The following is a 17,443-nucleotide window of genomic DNA, read 5'->3' on the forward strand; positions in this document are numbered from 1 at the left end:
GGATAACACTGTCTCTTGTCTCTGGGGGGGAACTGGGATAGAGCAATATTCAGCTTGGAATATTGCTTCCCAGATAGTCATGGCTTGAGTATTCAACTCCAGGGGACTTCACCATCTGTACCTAGAACTGGAAAATACAAATGAAAAGGACCAAACTTTATTCTTGAGATCATAAGATCTAAAGTATGTGTGTGTGTGTGTGTGTGTGTGTGTGTGTGTGTGTGTGTGTGTGTCTGTTTATGTGTCTGTGGAGATGGTTCTTTCCCTATGTCTCTCTCAGTCAGTGGTGTTCATTCTTTGGGTGACTATCTCCCCTTTGGAAGCTGATGGAAAGAGAGTGTCTCATTCTAGTAGTTTCAAATGCAGCTTATTTGGGCTAAATAGTCATTGGCTATTCCCCTCCATATGATAGGAGAACACAGAATGCCTTCTCACAGAAGCATGCCCCTGCCATCTTCTGCATGGGTGCCTTCATCTTAGGTCATCTGAGCCAAAGCCAGGTAGCATATATCTTTGTTTATTCTGATTTGTTTTAATGATATTTAATGATAACTAAAACTCTTAGGCAAAAAAAAATCTCTCCTATATTTCTAATAATTCCCTCTGGGCAGAGTCTTGCTAAACAAGAAACTGAATTATCTTCCATTATCTGACTTCTGGCTTATGGACCTTTGGATCAGTATTATTTCTGTGACATATCCGTTTGTTATTTTTTCAACTTCCATTGTGAAATTTCATGGGCAAGATTTGATTATCATCAATCTTAGTGTCTGTCTTTGTATCTCTAGTCTCCTAACTAGTACCTGTTCTTTTACCATGTAATCTTGTTCCAAAAGATGTTGCTAAAAATCCTGTTGCTTTTTTTTAGGCACTTTGACCTTGTTGAAAATCTTCCACTGTTTTTCTACCATAATCTGGGGTCTAGGGACTGGATCTTACAGAGCCAGTTCTGACAAAATGAGGGTGTTGCCATTCTGTAGGATTTCTCGGAGTTAGCAGAGGTTGCTAATCATTGGTGGGCTTGCTGATTAAAACTATAGGGCACTCATAAAACTCTTCTAAGAGTCAAAGAACTAAAGCCCTTTATTCTCTTCCATATACTATGTGATTCACTTTCACTACACTAGCCTGTGACCTGTTTCTCACACATGTTTCTCCAGTTTCTGAAGCTGTGCCTTTGTACTGACTGGTGCCACCCCCTCCCACCCCACCTTCCTCACACACACCTTGGAATATTCTCCCTTCTTATCTCTTCCTTTTAGCTTTCTTGGATTTTTTCCAAACAGCTCAGATTTTACATCTTGCAGAAAGATTTACCCAGTGCTCTATCACTTCTTCTTCTTCTTTTTTTTTTTTTCTGAGATTACTATTTATTCTGTATATATTTTTTAATACCTAGCTATTTTTTTTTATTTTTTTTTATCTTGTCTCCCTATTAGAATGTGAGCTCCTTAAGTCCAGGAATTTTCGTTAATGTCCCCAGTGCTTAGTATAGTGCTTAATACCAAATAACTGCTTTTGCCTGCCTGACCTTATTGATCTTGGTGCCTGGCTGAGAATCTAGTTAGAGATAAGCTAGGAAGTAGACTGATCACCGATTCAACCAAAACAAATGGGAACAAAACCAATTGACCAGGAAATTAAATTAGGATCATGGTCCAAACTGGGAAAAACAAAGTGGTAGAAATGAATTGCTTCCTAAATGGCCCCTGTCAATATGGGTAGTTGGTGACCCTTTTGTCCTATTGGGCTAGTGTAGTTGTCACATTTTTAAAGGTGGGTTGCCCATCAATTCCTAAATCTTTTTTGTTAAAGCTTTTTATTTACAAAATATATACATGGGTAATTTTTCAACACTGATCCTTGCAAAACCTTGTGTTCCAAGTTTTCCCCTCCTTCCCACCTAAATTTGAATACAAGCTCTACCACTCAATATCTTGGGTAATTGACTTAACTTCTATAGGTCTGTTGCCTCATTTATAAGATGAAGGAGTTGGAGTAGTATAACAATAATAACATAAGAATATTATAGAATAATAATAATCATAATTAATAATGATTTTCAAAGTGCTGTAGATTTTAATTTACATATGAACTTCCCAGTTACTCTATAAGGTAGGTACTATTATTTTTCCTTTTTACAGAAAAGGAAACTGTGGCTGAAAAAGGTTAAATGATTTGCCAAGAGTCATACAGCTAGTAAATGGAGAAGGTTGAATTGAGTCAAAAGAACTGAGTTTAAATCTCAGTGTGTGATTTCAAGTAAGTCATTTATGTGTAAAATGTTAATTTTGGGCAGTTAATCTTTAGTGTCCTTTCCATTTCTAAATTTATGTCCTATGTAGTTTTATAAGGTCCAGTGTATCTTTGGCCCCGTCTAAATGGAGTGCCTAACTCCATCCTTTCATTGACTTATCCATTATACATTTTCCCCTAATCCTGGGCAATTTTCTAACATTTATAATTTCTAGTAATATATGCTCTAAATAGTGAAATATTTATGCACTGGGAAGCTGAGTACCTCATTTGGGCGTGGTTATTCCACAGGCATCTTCTTTGGAAAAAGAATGTTCAGCCAGATTTGTCTGTGTGTGAGTTTGGGATGTTTGTGTATGACTTTCAAGGGCAGAGATCCAGTTTCATTAAAAGCCTGACAAGTCTACTAATTCTCTTGAAGATTTGGAGTCAGTAAACTGTTGGGAATTTATAACTTTTATTGAATCCTTGTCATGACACTGAATGGAAAACTTCAAGTAATACATGATTGTTCTTTCTCTTTTTGTACCAAAACATTAGTAAGAGTTTCTTAGCTTTTGTTTATAATACATACATTTAATCCATCTTTAGAAAACAAGTAATATAAGTATTCAAATAAGAAAATGTATGTTCAATGCTTTGCAAATGTTAGAGCTGTATAAATGATAGTATTTATTGCTGTAATGGTAGAGGTGGTGATTATTTCTCTTGAATTGAAGGTAGGAAATTTAACTTTGCAGAAGATAGTAAAGCTGTGCCATGCAGAAGTGATGGCCACTGTGGTATTAGCAGCAGTATGAGAGATTTAAAGCTCTAAACTGGCTGTGAAGCAGCAAACTGCTGAGATCAGCAGTGAAGTCAGAAGAGAAAAAAGCCCTAAAGACAGTTAGGCAGGTGGGAACAATGGAACAGCCTGTCCCTTGAAAACAAGCATTTTTAGTATATGTTGGTTGGTTTGGATAAGAATGGTATGAAGGTTGGATAATACAAGTTCACTTCTCCTTAAAGTTTAGTAGTCATAAGGGCACCCATCTGTCATTGAAGATAAATCAGTCATAGAAAATGACTCTAACCTATGTTTTCAAACCTATTCCATATTATACTTATGTACAAACATTATATTCCAGCAAGACTGAAATATAAAACTTAACCCAAACTAATTCTTATATTTTTTGTGATATTATTCTCTTTCTTTTCTACTTTTTTTAAAAGACATATATTATTACTACTGACACCTGTATATTTGGTCTGCAACTATTGCAATCTTTATATTTTATTTATATTATATTTTCTTATTTTTGTCAATGATTAATAATCCAAAATGATTGCAAATAAAGAATCTTTTTGGACTGATTAATCACTGACAAAATTTTATATTTTTATATATGAAATATTTTATGTGGAATAGTAGCTTTCCCCAAGGCTCAACAGATCATTCCCATTTTTTTTGTTGTTTTAAATTATTTTTTTTTTGCAAGGCAATTTGGATTAAGTGACTTGTCAAAGGTTGCATAGCTAGTTATTGCTAAGTGTCTGAGATCAGTTTTGAACTCAGGTTTTCCTGACTCTAAGACCAGTGCTCTAACTACTGTGCCATCTAGCTGCCTCTAGTTTTAAATCAATTTTTAAATTAGCAAGCATTTATTTTTTTCTCTATGCTTCCTCCACGCCATCCCAAATTGAGAAAGAAAAATAAAACTTTTGTGCAGAACAAATTTGTCAAACAAAACAAATTCTTTTCATATTGACTATGTCAACAAAATATGTTTTATCCTGTATATTGATTCTGTCACTACTCTGCCAGGCAGTGAGAAATATTCTCTATCAGGGATCATCTAGATTCAAGATTAGTTATACTATTGATTAGAAATAAATCTTTAGAATTGTTCGTTTTCACTTTGCTGTTATTGAATAAATTATTACCCTGGTTTTGTTTACATCAATTTAAATCAGTTCATATAATTCTTCCCAGGTTTTTCTGGGAAATAGCTTTTCCAGTGAGAAATCATCATAAGAAAATAATTTCTTATGGCATAATAATATTTCATACATTCGTACTCTATTTAGCCATTCCCTATTGGCTAAATGGTGTAGTGTTTTTATAAACACTTAAAGTGCCTCAGACACTTTCCTTTCCCTTACTTTTCACTTCCCTTATAAAACCTTTACTTTAAAACCTTTCCAGTTTGTGGTTTCTTTTCCTCTTCCCTAAATTACTTTGTAATGAGAAAGAAAATGCTAGTCTCTGTTGGTGTTATAGGATCATAGTTTCATAGATTTTTAGGTGGAAGAGATCTTTGAGATTATCTAGTATGATTTTATTTAGGTATTAGATACAAAATTTTATTTTATATATAAGAAAACTGAGGCCCAGAAAAAAGGAAGGCACTTTCCCAACATTACTCAAATGGCACATAACAGGGAAGTAATTTAAATATATGTGCTTCAACTCTGACTCCAATGATCATTCTTCCAGGGGACTTTCTGAGTTCCTAGCTCTACTGCTTATTACCTGTTATGACTTTGTGGAAGTCAGCTTCTCCTCATGGGCATTAGTTCTGTTTCCCCATCACCTCCCATCTGTCTACCCTTCTTTTCCCCAAATCAGGGTTTGGACTAGAACACGTTCAATGTTTCTTCCAACTCTAAGATTTTATGATTTTATCTCATTGGGACTAAGTAAAAGAAAAAAACAACAACAACAACAGTTGATCCAAGTCATGGCCCCAAGCTGAAATGTTGAAAATCGATGGAGAAGTAGGAAGAAAAAAAGTATTTTGGAAACTCTATATTGCTATTTCCCCTCCCCCCCAATACTTTTAAGAATCTCCCCCTCCCCCTTTCAGTTTTCCAAGTTTATTTTCTCATACTGTTTAGGACACTTTAAAAGAAGGAACAATGAAAAACAATAAAGAAAAATAGATTATATTAAGGTGATGTATTTTCTATTTCATTAAATTAAAAATGTCATTCTAATTTTGATTTATGAGAGATGAGATATAAACTGTTTTTGTGCTAAAACCATGCTGTCATTTGGAAGAAAGTCTTTCTTTCCTTGGTGAAAACTTTATTCTTCAGTAACTGGAATTACTCAGTGTTTGCTTTTATTTGGTAATGGCAGGGTTTATAAAACAACTTGCCCTTTCTTGTTCAAAAAATTGTCAGGCTGAGTATTTCTGATCCATTTTTCACCAGAAAGTGTAGATTTTATGGAAACAGTACCACATTTTACACAAAAAGCTTTGAATATTTATTCCTGTCTAGATTATAAAACAAATTTGCTTAGGTCTCTGCAATATAATCTTAAATTAAGCTTTTTCTCTAATCATTTTATGTGAAATAAGTGATATTTTGGGAAGATATTTAGTTTGACATAAGAATTGTCAGTGTAAGGGATACAAGATTGGTAAAATTTCTCATATTTTATAGTGATATTTTTGAAAACTTGTGAGATAATAGTACAAATATTATTTCCATTTTACAGTTCAGAAATCTGAGGTTCAGAGAGAGTACTTGTATGTCAAACCATAACTAGGACATATAAATAGGGTAGCCAGGACTTTCCCCTAGGGTGACAGATTTAGAGAATATTAATAGCATTTGCAATCATTCAGTAGATTAGAAGAAATAGAATTTAGGATTATTTGTTTAAAAAGGAATGGTGGACCAGCTGGTGGACTAGAGATAAATACCCTCCTCCTTCCCAAAACAAATAAAATAAAAAAAGGCACATATTTTATGTTCTTGGACAATAAACAGTTTGTGAACTTGCCTCAGGGGCAAAGTAATAGGCATACCTAAATGAATGCATGGTGCACATAGGTCTATAACAGGGTATAGGTTCTCTCATCCCCAAGTAAATATATTTTTCCACATTAAAAACATTTGCTGCTATTTTGATCAGGAAGAAACAATAACTATAAGAGAAAATCTTTCTGTTCTAGGGACTTTTAATTTTATTGGGAATAACATGCAAAGTAGCATGTATTGACATAGTGAGATGTCTTTCATAAGCAATGAATGCTGTTGAGTTTAGTGAAAAGTGGCAATAATAAGAAAAAGCTTCATAGCGGATAGGAAATTTAAGTGGTACATTTCAGGATGAATAGGAATAAGACTGAGATGAAGGGTAATCTGGATGGAAAAAATAGCATGGACAATGGTGTTCAAAGTCAGCACCTAGCACTGTTTAAGAAACAGTGATGAGAGTTTTATCTGCAGTGGAGAGTTCATCTTAAAGAGATTAATGGACAATGACTTATGATCTATGAACATTCATCATGTCTACCACTTCTGAGACCTACCGCTCTGCACTCAGGTGTTGCTTACTACTGTATGCTCTGGGGGCAATAGTTAAATCAAATGAACACTAACCATTTTTGGAAAGGGTATATAAATCAAATGTTTAAGAACTCTGCTCACCATCCATGTGATTTATGTAACCAAAACCCCCTTCCTTCCTGATCAATATATCCCCTTACAGATTGTCTTCTTCTACTAAAATGTAAGCTTCTTGAGGGCAGAAACCATCTTGCTTTTTGTGTTTGTACTCCTAGCACTTAGCACAAGGCCCAACCTATATTAGTTTCTTAATAAATGGGCTGTTGATAGATATCAAATAAGCACTTAAAATGCTTTTTCATTCATGTATAACTTTGGGTAAATAACGACTATATTTATGAAAATATGAGAAGTCTGTAAAGGTTTAATTTTTGTTGTTATATAAATACAAATTTCTGTGTTGTGTCAGTTCTCCCCATTTTCCACAGAAAAAAAGAAATTATTAAAGAGACTATAAATTCCCATTGGTTTTACAAAGACAATTTTAATGGAATCTCTCACACAAAAGCGTGTCTGTGTGTATGTATTTTATAGTCTGAAGCAGAGCATAATAAGTATAATGTGTGTTTTTTTTTTTTTTCCTTTCTAGGCCGGACCTGATAGACATGAATACCGTTGCTGTTCAAAGCAACCTTGCAAATTTAGAACATGCTTTCTATGTAGCAGAAAAAATTGGTGTCATAAGACTTCTTGACCCTGAAGGTGAGTGGTTATTTTGTCTCTGATATATCTTACCTATTATAAAAGTTTGATCCAACTTAGTCAATCAGCATGGTGAAATAACCAATTCCTTTTGCCACTTAGATGTTGATGTCTCCTCACCTGATGAAAAGTCAGTGATAACATATGTGTCATCACTCTATGATGCATTTCCCAAGGTACCAGAAGGTGGTGAAGGCATCAGTGCTAATGTAAGTAGGAGAGTAAGTCAGCTTAATAATCCATCTCAAATTAATTTACCTTGCTTCACATTACTAGTTGATCATTGGGCTAGGTAATTGGGTTCTTTATTAACTATCAGTAACTAGATAAAGAATACTAACTTGCCATTTTAACTTAATGAGTCATTACTTCAATTTTGAACATTTTCTAAATAATTTTAGTTAAAATACTTAATTCAGACTCAGAATATAATTGACTAATATTATATAAAATTTTAACATTATTATTCATTCAACTAGCATTTATCAGAAACCTACTATTCATTCAAAGTTCTGTGAATACACAGAAATGAAACAGTTTTTTTCTTTAAGATGCTTACATTCTATTGTTACATAGACAAATCCATCAAATAGTCAAATATGTAAATATGGAATAGATACCTTGTAGATATTAAAGATAGAGATAATTAATATGAAGAAGTTTCATAAGGGCAGGCATCATATCAAAATAATCTTGTTTTGTACAATATATAATCTATACTTTTGAATTAGGAGATTTCAGCATTTAAGCTTAATGTCTCTCCACTAAAGCCTTTCACTTCATTTCATGTATGAGCTTGTCATATGCATATATGACTATTCATCTTTTTGTCATAAAAACAGCTATCTCCAAAGTCTTATATGCCAGGTGATAATTTATTTTTATTCACCAAAATTCAGTGAAATCTATTAAGGGTATTGATCTTCATGGTCCAAGGCTAACGACCATACTTTTGAAACACTTTTGGAATCCTTGAGGTATACATCTAATATAATCTCAGCTTTCTCTATCCAAATTGCTCTTCATTTGATTAATATCACAGCTAGCTAGTACATTGGATAGAACCATGGATTTGGTATCAGGAAAACCAAAGTTTGAAGCCTGTCCCACACATTTAAAAATACTGTGACCATGGGCAAGCCACCTAATGTATCTCAATTTCAGTTTCCACATCTGTAAAATGGGGATGATGTAACCTCTTAGGATTGTTATGAGGATCAAATAAGATTAACCTGTATAAAGCTCTAAGCAAACAAAGTGCTTTATAACTACCAGATATATTATACCTCATAATATGTGTATTTTTACATCCATGTGTGAATGCACATATGTATATATACACATAAAAGTATATGTGTGTATAAAATGTTTTCCTTTTTTTGTTGTTCAGGACATATAATTTATCTCATCTGTGTGGAAGCTATTCCCCAATGCAGATTAGCCATTACTCTGTAATTTATCATTTTAGACAATTATTTGGGGCATGGAGAGAAACAAAATGATTTTGTCTTTGTCACATAGCTGATATATATATAGAGAGAGGTAGTGATTGAACCTAAGCCTACCTGCCTGTAAGTTCATTACATTGTTCTCTCTTATATGGTTGGTGGTTGTCCTTCCTTTTCAAAGAGGATTAAAATGACATTACTTTGTTGGGGTTAAGGTATACTGTGTCTGACTATTGTTGCTCAGACCAATATGAGCTCAGAAGATTCATAGGTTGGTCACAAACAGTCCATATGGACATTTGGAGTGGAGATGGCTTTAAATTTGTGCATCTCACATTTCTTTTGAGCTACTCCATTCTACTTTGCTTACATTGTACAGTGCCTTCTTTGATATGGGTAAACCATACAGGGTGGTCTTGGGTCAGAGTCTCCCAAACACACACACATAAACACATATATGTACACAGTGTGTATTTGTATGTGTATATATGTGGCATTTCTGTACTTTTCAAGCACTTTCATGTATTTACTTCATCTAATTCTTATAATTCTATTCTCAGGAGAATGTAAGCTCTTTGAAAGATTGGGGAATTTTACTTTTTGTCTTTTATTGTTCCATGCTTAGTCCAATTCTTGGCACAATTGGTACTTAATAAATGCTTATTAAATGAAAAAGTTAAATGAAAAACATTGATTAAAATTTTATTGTGCACATATTCATTTTTAATTATTTGTGTTGTATTTTTATAGGATGTTGAAGTTAAGTGGATTGAATACCAGAATATGGTGAACTACCTCATCCAATGGATCAGGCACCATGTTACCATAATGTCTGACAGAACATTTCCCAATAATCCTGTAGAACTAAAGGTCAGTGCCATAAGTGATTATACTTTTCTCATTCAATGGATGATATTATTGAGCTTAGTTATATCCAGTTCATTGTTATTTTTTTTTTTTAGTATTATAATAATTTCATTGTTAGTGGAAGTCTAGAAAAAAATTCAAGCAAGACTGGATAAGAGTTAATGTTGGCCTGTCTAGCAGTCCAGGTTCAAGGATTAACATTCAATGAAATACCAATAGAGCATAAAATGTTACAAAGCCAGTATTATTGGTCAGAGATTAGAAAATCAATTAAAATAATACTAACTTAAATAAAATACAAAACCTTTCTCCTCTGAATGCAGCAACCAAGAGGATTGCACGAACTTAGTTCTGACAGTTTTCCCTCAGCATAGGTCTCATATTTTATCTTTTTTTTTTTTTTTTTCCCTGAGGCTGGGGTTAAGTGACTTGCCCAGGGTCACACAGCTAGGAAGTGTTAAGTGTCTGAGATCAGATTTGAACTCTTGTCCTCCTGAATTCAAGGCTGGTGTTTGCTCTACTGCACCACCTAGCTGCCCCCATAGGTCTTATATTTTAATGGAAAAACATTCAAATATCCTCTCACCCCATTAATGGTCCAACCTTGTTAACTTGCTTGCTAGCAATTCTCTCATCCATAGAAAAATTGAAAGGAAGACAGGTATGAAGAGGAAAAGCTCTACCTCTACCCAACATTATGTTAGTGACAATGGAAAACCAAGGTCTAATCACCTTCTGAGAATGAGAATGACTCTATTGCTTGCTGAGTGGTATATTGTCTTTGGTATTTTATTATTATTTATATCAAAGAAAATGGGAATATAGAAATTAAATCAACAGTTTGAAATTCTAGGAATACCAAGATTAAAGAGAAGAAAAACAATACCAGTTATAAACCTCCTCAAAAACAGTTCTGACCCTCACAAAGAGAATTTCTGTTCGAGTTAATTTTGCAATATTGCATAATTTTGACATCTCTGTCAAGAGAAAAATTTTTCTTTAGAAGCTCTTATTTTTATCAGGCTATACTTATATATGTTTATATATTTATCTTGATATATATATATATATATATATGTACATATATATACACACACACACATACTCATGAAACATATATAGATACATATATCCATCCATATACATATATACATAGACATTTCCATTTACATATACACATATAGCATATGTGTGACTTTACTTCTAGTTTGCCTGACTACATGGTCTAGTAATTACTATTTTAATATATTTATACTGAGCTCTCTTGAAGTAAAAGCAGCATATAAATATAAGCAAAGACATAAATGGAAAAAATTAACTTTTTATGATTTGCTGATGGGCTCAATAAGAGAATGTCGTAATACATATTTTAAAATAATTAATAATTTAAATATTATTTAAAGGATCCAGCTTGATTTTTAGTTTTTATGTTTTCATGGTCAAATCAGGCAACAGAAATTCAGATCATTTGAGCTTGATGCCTGAGAATTAGTGTGTTCATGTATCAACATTGACCTTTGATATAAATTTTAACCTTATTATGAGAAATGTATTACTATATAGGAAATTACTTCACATTTGTTGGTAGTTTCGGAGTATAAGTTTCTTGAAATTATAGGTCACTTTTTCATTTTCACTAGCACTGTCTATGAAGAAGGCATTCAGTAAATGCATATGGACAAGAATTCAAGTGCACTGAAAATATGTAACAGAGATTTCACATTCAAATACAGTTTTCAATATATCCTAGCTATTGCCTCTTGATTGATATAAATCTCAGTAGGTGACTGGAATAACTGAGGAAATATGGGGATTGCCAATTTGTAAGTGACATGATGAACTGGGAAGATAACATAGTTTTAATTTATATACTGCTCTGTAGTTGCAATTTATTTTACATAGAGTGCCTCTGCATCCTTATAGCTGAATTCCTGCCCATAAAGAGGATAATATACATAGAAGAAAGTTTAAAAGCAATGGGGCAGAGTGAAGGGTTGTGGTGGGGAAAAGGAATGGAGGTCACTTGGCATGGAAGTATGATTAAAAAAAGTCTAAAGCAGCATAGCCAGATGGGAAATGAAAATGTGGCTGTCTTGGATCCTTTTTAAAATAGATGTTTTGAATGGAGTTCCCCATTCTATCCTCCATTCAGAGGAGCAGAGGGTATAGAAGCAAGTACAAAGGCTGAAATGATCTTAGGATGATATTATTATTATGACACAAGGTACAGAACAAAATCTGCCAGATATTATTTTGTCTTAGAATTTTTAGATTTGAATTAAAATTTGATGTCCATGAAGATAGAATATTCACTTATCAATATTCATCTAATTAAGCATATGGGATTTACTTTAATATGATTTTGAGTTTGAAGTCATTTAAAATATTAATACTTGTTTATTATTGTTACAAGACCTGAAGCAACACATATAATTTTAGTTGAACTGCTTCTTAGAGCAATAAATGGGATAATAATTTAAGTATATGATTGAAACTATCACAAAACAATGAAACTCATTTTATCTTTATTATATTTGGCCTTTGGAATTATAAATTAAAATAAAATTTAGCTCCCCCTGTTTTATAGGAAGCAAAAATTTACATTTTGCCAGTATGTATTAATGAGCTTAAACATTATAAAATAATTATAATAATTCACACTTGTACAACCCCACAAGTTCTAAAAATACTTTTAAAATTTCAGTTTCAAAGACTAGGTAGTGTAAATATTCATTTCCTTTGTAAATAATAAAACTGAGATCCAAAAAGGTAAAATAACTTACCATCATATCATGAATTTAAATGGCCAAAATTGTGATTGAGACAGTCTAACTCAGAACCTATTGTTTTTCTTTTTTCCATTTTTAAAATTTATTTAACATTTTTCTCTAGTTATAGGTAAAACAATTTTAAATATTTGTTTTTAAAGCTTTGAGTTACAAATTCTCTTCCAGACATCTTCCCTCTTCACCTTCTACCCCTATTGAGAAGGCACGTGTGAAGTTATGTAAAACATTTCCACAAAAGTTATGCTGTGAAAGAAAACAGAAGATCCTCTTTACCCCCCAAGAAAATAGTATACTTCAATCTGTATTCAGATACAATCAGTTGTTTCTCTGGCTATGGAAAGCATTTTTCATTAAGGCAAGAGTTGTCTTGGAATATGGTAATGCTGAGAAGACGAAAGTCATTCACAGCTGATCATCCTACACTATTGCTGTTAGTTTGTACACAGTACATTAAAGTTTGCATGAACTCATGGAAATCTTTCTAGGTTTTCTGAGAGCATTCTTCTCATCATTTCTTATAGCACAATAGTATTCTATTAAAATAACATACCATCATTTGCTTAGCCATTTCCCAGCTGATGGGTATCCTGTCAGTTTCCAATTCTTTGCACTAGAAAAGGAGCTGCTATAAATATTTATATATATATATATCTTTTTTCTTTTTAAAAAAAATTTCTTTTGAAATACATTCCTTGTACTAGTATTGTGAAGTCAAAGGGATTTTATACCCTTTGGGCATATTTCCAAATTGTTATACAGAATTGAGAACCCATTGTTCTTGATAAGAAATTGTATTTAATTATTTTTGTAAAAGAGCTAGGTAGCATAGTGGATTGTGCTGGTCTTGGAAATAGGAGGACCTGAGTTCAAATTTGGCCTCAAATTCATATAATGTGTGCCTCTTGGCAAGTCACACTTAATTCTGAAATGAAATGGAGAAGGGAATGGCAGATCCCTCTAGTATCTTTGCCAAGAAAACTCCAAAAGGGGATCACAGAATCAGACATGACTAATCAATAAAAAAAAAAAAAAATCCTTTGATATATTTTTTTTCATGTTTTTGTTAAATGCTCTTTAAGTTAATTAATCATTATGTGGATTTGAATTACATAGATTATTATGTGCAGTAACCCCAAATATAACTACATACAGAAACAATATGGTATATCATATCTTTCCTTAATGTGGATATCAGCCTTGCTCCCTAGTACAATATTATAAAGAGATTCCATCAATGGACAGAAGACAAGAGTAGTTGACATTCAAAGTGGTAAAATTAGAGAATAGTGAAAATAAATCTTTGAAGTCTTATCCTTATTATTATCTTTTCTGTTTTATTTCAGGCACTTTATAATCAATATTTACAATTTAAAGAAACAGAAATTCCACCAAAGGAGATAGAAAAGTCAAAAATTAAACGTCTCTATAAATTACTAGAGGTAAGTATGCAACTTTTTTTTGATTTCAATATTTCAATTTCAATTTCAATATATATTTTTGATATATGTTTTACATTGCTCTTTTGTATTTTTCTCCCAAGATTTGGATAGAGTTTGGACGCATCAAACTCCTTCAGGGCTACCATCCAAATGATATAGAAAAAGAATGGGGAAAACTCATTATAGCCATGCTTGAGCGGGAGAAGACTCTACGGCCAGAAGTGGAGAGGTAAAAAAGTTAATATTTTCATGTGATTATTGTTATGAATATTATCTTTCAAATATATTCCAAGATATACCTATTGTCTCCAGGATTTTCATACCAAAACTCAGAATCTAGGATTATTCTAGTTTGCATTGCAGTTTCAGAAATCATTTAATAGAAGACTATACTTTGAGAGAATATTAATGCTCCTTATTAGTGCCTAGGAAATGAAGAGAGGCAGATATATGTAGACAGATAGAGAAGTCTGTAGCAAATATGGAATTCCATGAAAAAAAATAAACAGGGATTAAGAAGGGAGGTGGAATCTTTGTTCAGTTTCCTTACTGATTCCTCTTCAGGGATTTAAATTTTTTTCTGTTTTTAGTTAAGAAGACTGTTTTTCATATTAGGCCTACCAGTTAAGGACATAGAAGAATTAGAAATGGGTTATAGAAAATGAGATGGAAATGGTATTTTTATTATTAGCAAAGTGTTTTGCAGTATGACAGTAACCAAATCTTTTCATATCTCCTATGCTTGGGGCACCTGTACTCAAACCTGTAATCAAAAATCTTTTCCTTGCTTGCCTACACCCTCTTATCTAGAATATAAAAAATCAGCTTGATTCTTCTTTAAAACAAGGAGATAGACAAGGAAGAAAACCATTATTCCACTTTTAATTAACTGAAAATCATGATGCCCCTTTCTTGAAGAGGACAAAGATAAGAGTACGTGAATTGGAAAGTTTACAACCTGATAAGATACCTTTGTTGCTGGATCGTTAGGATAAAAATCATCTTGAATCATATAGCATGTGGTTCTGATATTCTAGGTAACCAAAACTAGATAGCATATTTATTTACTAAAATATTGGAAAACTTCATTTATGAATTGTAGTTTGGGACAGAAAGAAAATGATTGTAGTATTATAGCATGAAGAATTGGAAAGGATCTTAAAGGCCATCTTCCCAGTGTTCTGTATTGCAATGTCAATTAATTTTTTAAAAAATTATATATTAATAAAGGAGCTATTTGACAACAAGGTTTTAAGTTAGCTATATTTGGCATAGAAAAACCTGATGCTGCTTTTTGTATCCTAAGAATCAAAGGATTAGAAATTTAGAGTTTAGTATAAATAGAAATTATTGATTCCTTCCGTCTTTATTTTTGCAGAGACAACTGAAATCCAAAGAGAGAAAATTCTTTAAAAAGCAGAACTTAAAGGGAATTCTGTGATTTAGTGCTTTTATATTACTGGGGAGGCAAGCATAAAATCATTGGATAATGGGTTGGGCAAATGCCTTCATTTTCTTGATACAACAAGTTTGTTGGCACTACCTGGGCATTTCAAATAATCCCTACCTGGCATAAGGTGGGAAAGAGGTGGAGTAAAGGAAGAGTTTGCATACCACAAGAGGGAAAAATAAGTGAAGATAAAATTTGTGAGTTTTGTCTTTGCTGTCATTGAGGTTTGGCTTAAAAAAAAATGCAACCTAAAAAACAAAGCACTAAGTTAGTATAGCTAGAAGTGAGCTTATGGAGGGCACATTCAATATGGCTATAAATAGTCTGGAAGACCTGAGTTTGAATGTGGCCTCAGGACACTCAGTATGATCCTAGGCAAGTCCCTTAACCCTGTTTGCTTTAGTTTCCTCATCTGTAAAATGAGCTGGAGAAGAAAGGGGAAATCATTTCAATCTTTGCCAAGAAAACCCCAAATGGTGTCATGAAGAGTTGCACATGATTGAAAAATGACCGACCAACAACAAATATATTATAAAATAAAATAATGATTTTGGAAAGTATTTGATTACTTTGATCTACAGAGACAAGATCCTTCCCATAATTTAGGAATAAAAATCTATCTTATTCCATGTGTAATGGTTTGTCACTATACACTACATAATTGACCTATGCAGTTCTCTCCTTCACATTTTACAATGTCAACCTTTAACATAATGTTATAAATTGAGGATCAGTTCTCAAAGAAAGATCCTTATAGTGATCCAGATATTAGGACTGATCATTATGTAAAAGAACAGAAAAGGTAATCGATATATAGTTTATAGTGAGCCATATTTTGGAAACTGAGTTGTTTTTTTACCTAGTTTAAATGTTGTGACTCTTAGGAAAAGTATTTGGCATTATCTTTGTCAGTGACGCCCCAATCATCCTGATTAGTCTGTACTTGTTGAGATTTAATGCAGGCTACAAAAGGCAAACCTCAACTGGTATATGCCTAGCTTTAGGCTAGATCCTTTTGAATAGTTATCAGAATATTATTTGCTGTGTGTTGAATATGCATGTTGAAGCCTATTTAAAGAAGGCCACAATGCTCCATCATTCAGAAGCTACTTTTCCCCCTGGAAGCAGTACTTTTTGTGGAGTTTCTTCACTAGCTCTTGCTTTAAATTGGTTTTAATGGCCCAAGAGTGAAGATTATTCTAAGAATAAAAAATGCAGAGCAGTAGCTATAGTTACCATAGCAGCGACTCTGTTAGGAGCAATACCACCAGCACCCGCACCAGCATCGACTCAAATGAGAATTTTCTTTCTGTCCACTGTGGACCAACTTTGATCAATTCTTGTATAAGCTTTGGCAATGAATCCTTTGATGGACACAGGTACTATATATTTGGGTTGAAATTTTCTTCACCACGTTTATAAACTTTTTATTGTGTTTTCAGTAGAGATGACTTTTTCTAATCAAGAAAGTAAAAGGCCATTAATATTTTGTCTCCTTTTAGGTTGGAAGTGTTGCAGCAGATTGCAAGCCGGGTTCAGAGGGACAGTATAGTCTGTGAAGACAAACTGATACTTGCTCGAAAGGCCCTGCAAGCTGTAAGTTAGCATTTAGGACATAGAGAGTTGGTGGGTAGTATGAATCTTGATTCATTGAAATACTCATTTGTTGGTTAAGAAGTTATTAGGTATTTATCTTTTCAGGATTTTCAGACCTGCCTTTTAAAAAGAAAATTAAAAAGCTATTTTTTGTATCGCAATATTGCTATCTGCATTTTTTTAAAGGGTATGGGCAGCCATCAAAATGGAAGAAAAACTAAGAATCCATAAGCAAGTACTTAAAAATTTTTGATTTTAGTCTAACCTGCACCTGTGATAAAAAAAAAATCAAAACTATTTTTATGCATTCATTCATTTGTATGGTTTTTAAAAATTCATTAATGTATTTATCTATTAACTAATTTATTCTTTTCTCTATTTCCTCCTCCATGTTTCTTTTTGTCTTTCTCCCTCTACTCCTATTTCTCTCCCCCTCTCTCCTTTCTTTTTCTTCTTTTCTCTCTCTCCCTATTTCCCTTTCTCCCTCTTTTCCTCTCTCTTCTCTCTCTCTCTCTCTCTCTCTCTCTCTCTCTCTCTTTTTCTCTCTCTTTCTCT

General features: G+C 33.0%; 1 protein-coding gene across 1 annotated transcript in view; it reads left to right on the forward strand.

Annotated features, from left to right (window-relative positions):
* Positions 1 to 17,443, forward strand: part of DST (dystonin) — a 570,187-nt gene that overhangs the window by 343,869 nt on the left and 208,875 nt on the right. The window contains 6 exon segments of the mRNA XM_074310618.1: positions 7,187 to 7,299; positions 7,402 to 7,508; positions 9,498 to 9,617; positions 13,747 to 13,842; positions 13,944 to 14,071; positions 16,795 to 16,888. Of these exon segments, the coding sequence (XP_074166719.1) occupies positions 7,187 to 7,299; positions 7,402 to 7,508; positions 9,498 to 9,617; positions 13,747 to 13,842; positions 13,944 to 14,071; positions 16,795 to 16,888 (658 nt within the window).

This window comes from Sminthopsis crassicaudata, chromosome 4 (genome assembly GCF_048593235.1).
Source record: "Sminthopsis crassicaudata isolate SCR6 chromosome 4, ASM4859323v1, whole genome shotgun sequence".
Lineage (NCBI taxonomy): Eukaryota > Metazoa > Chordata > Mammalia > Dasyuromorphia > Dasyuridae > Sminthopsis > Sminthopsis crassicaudata.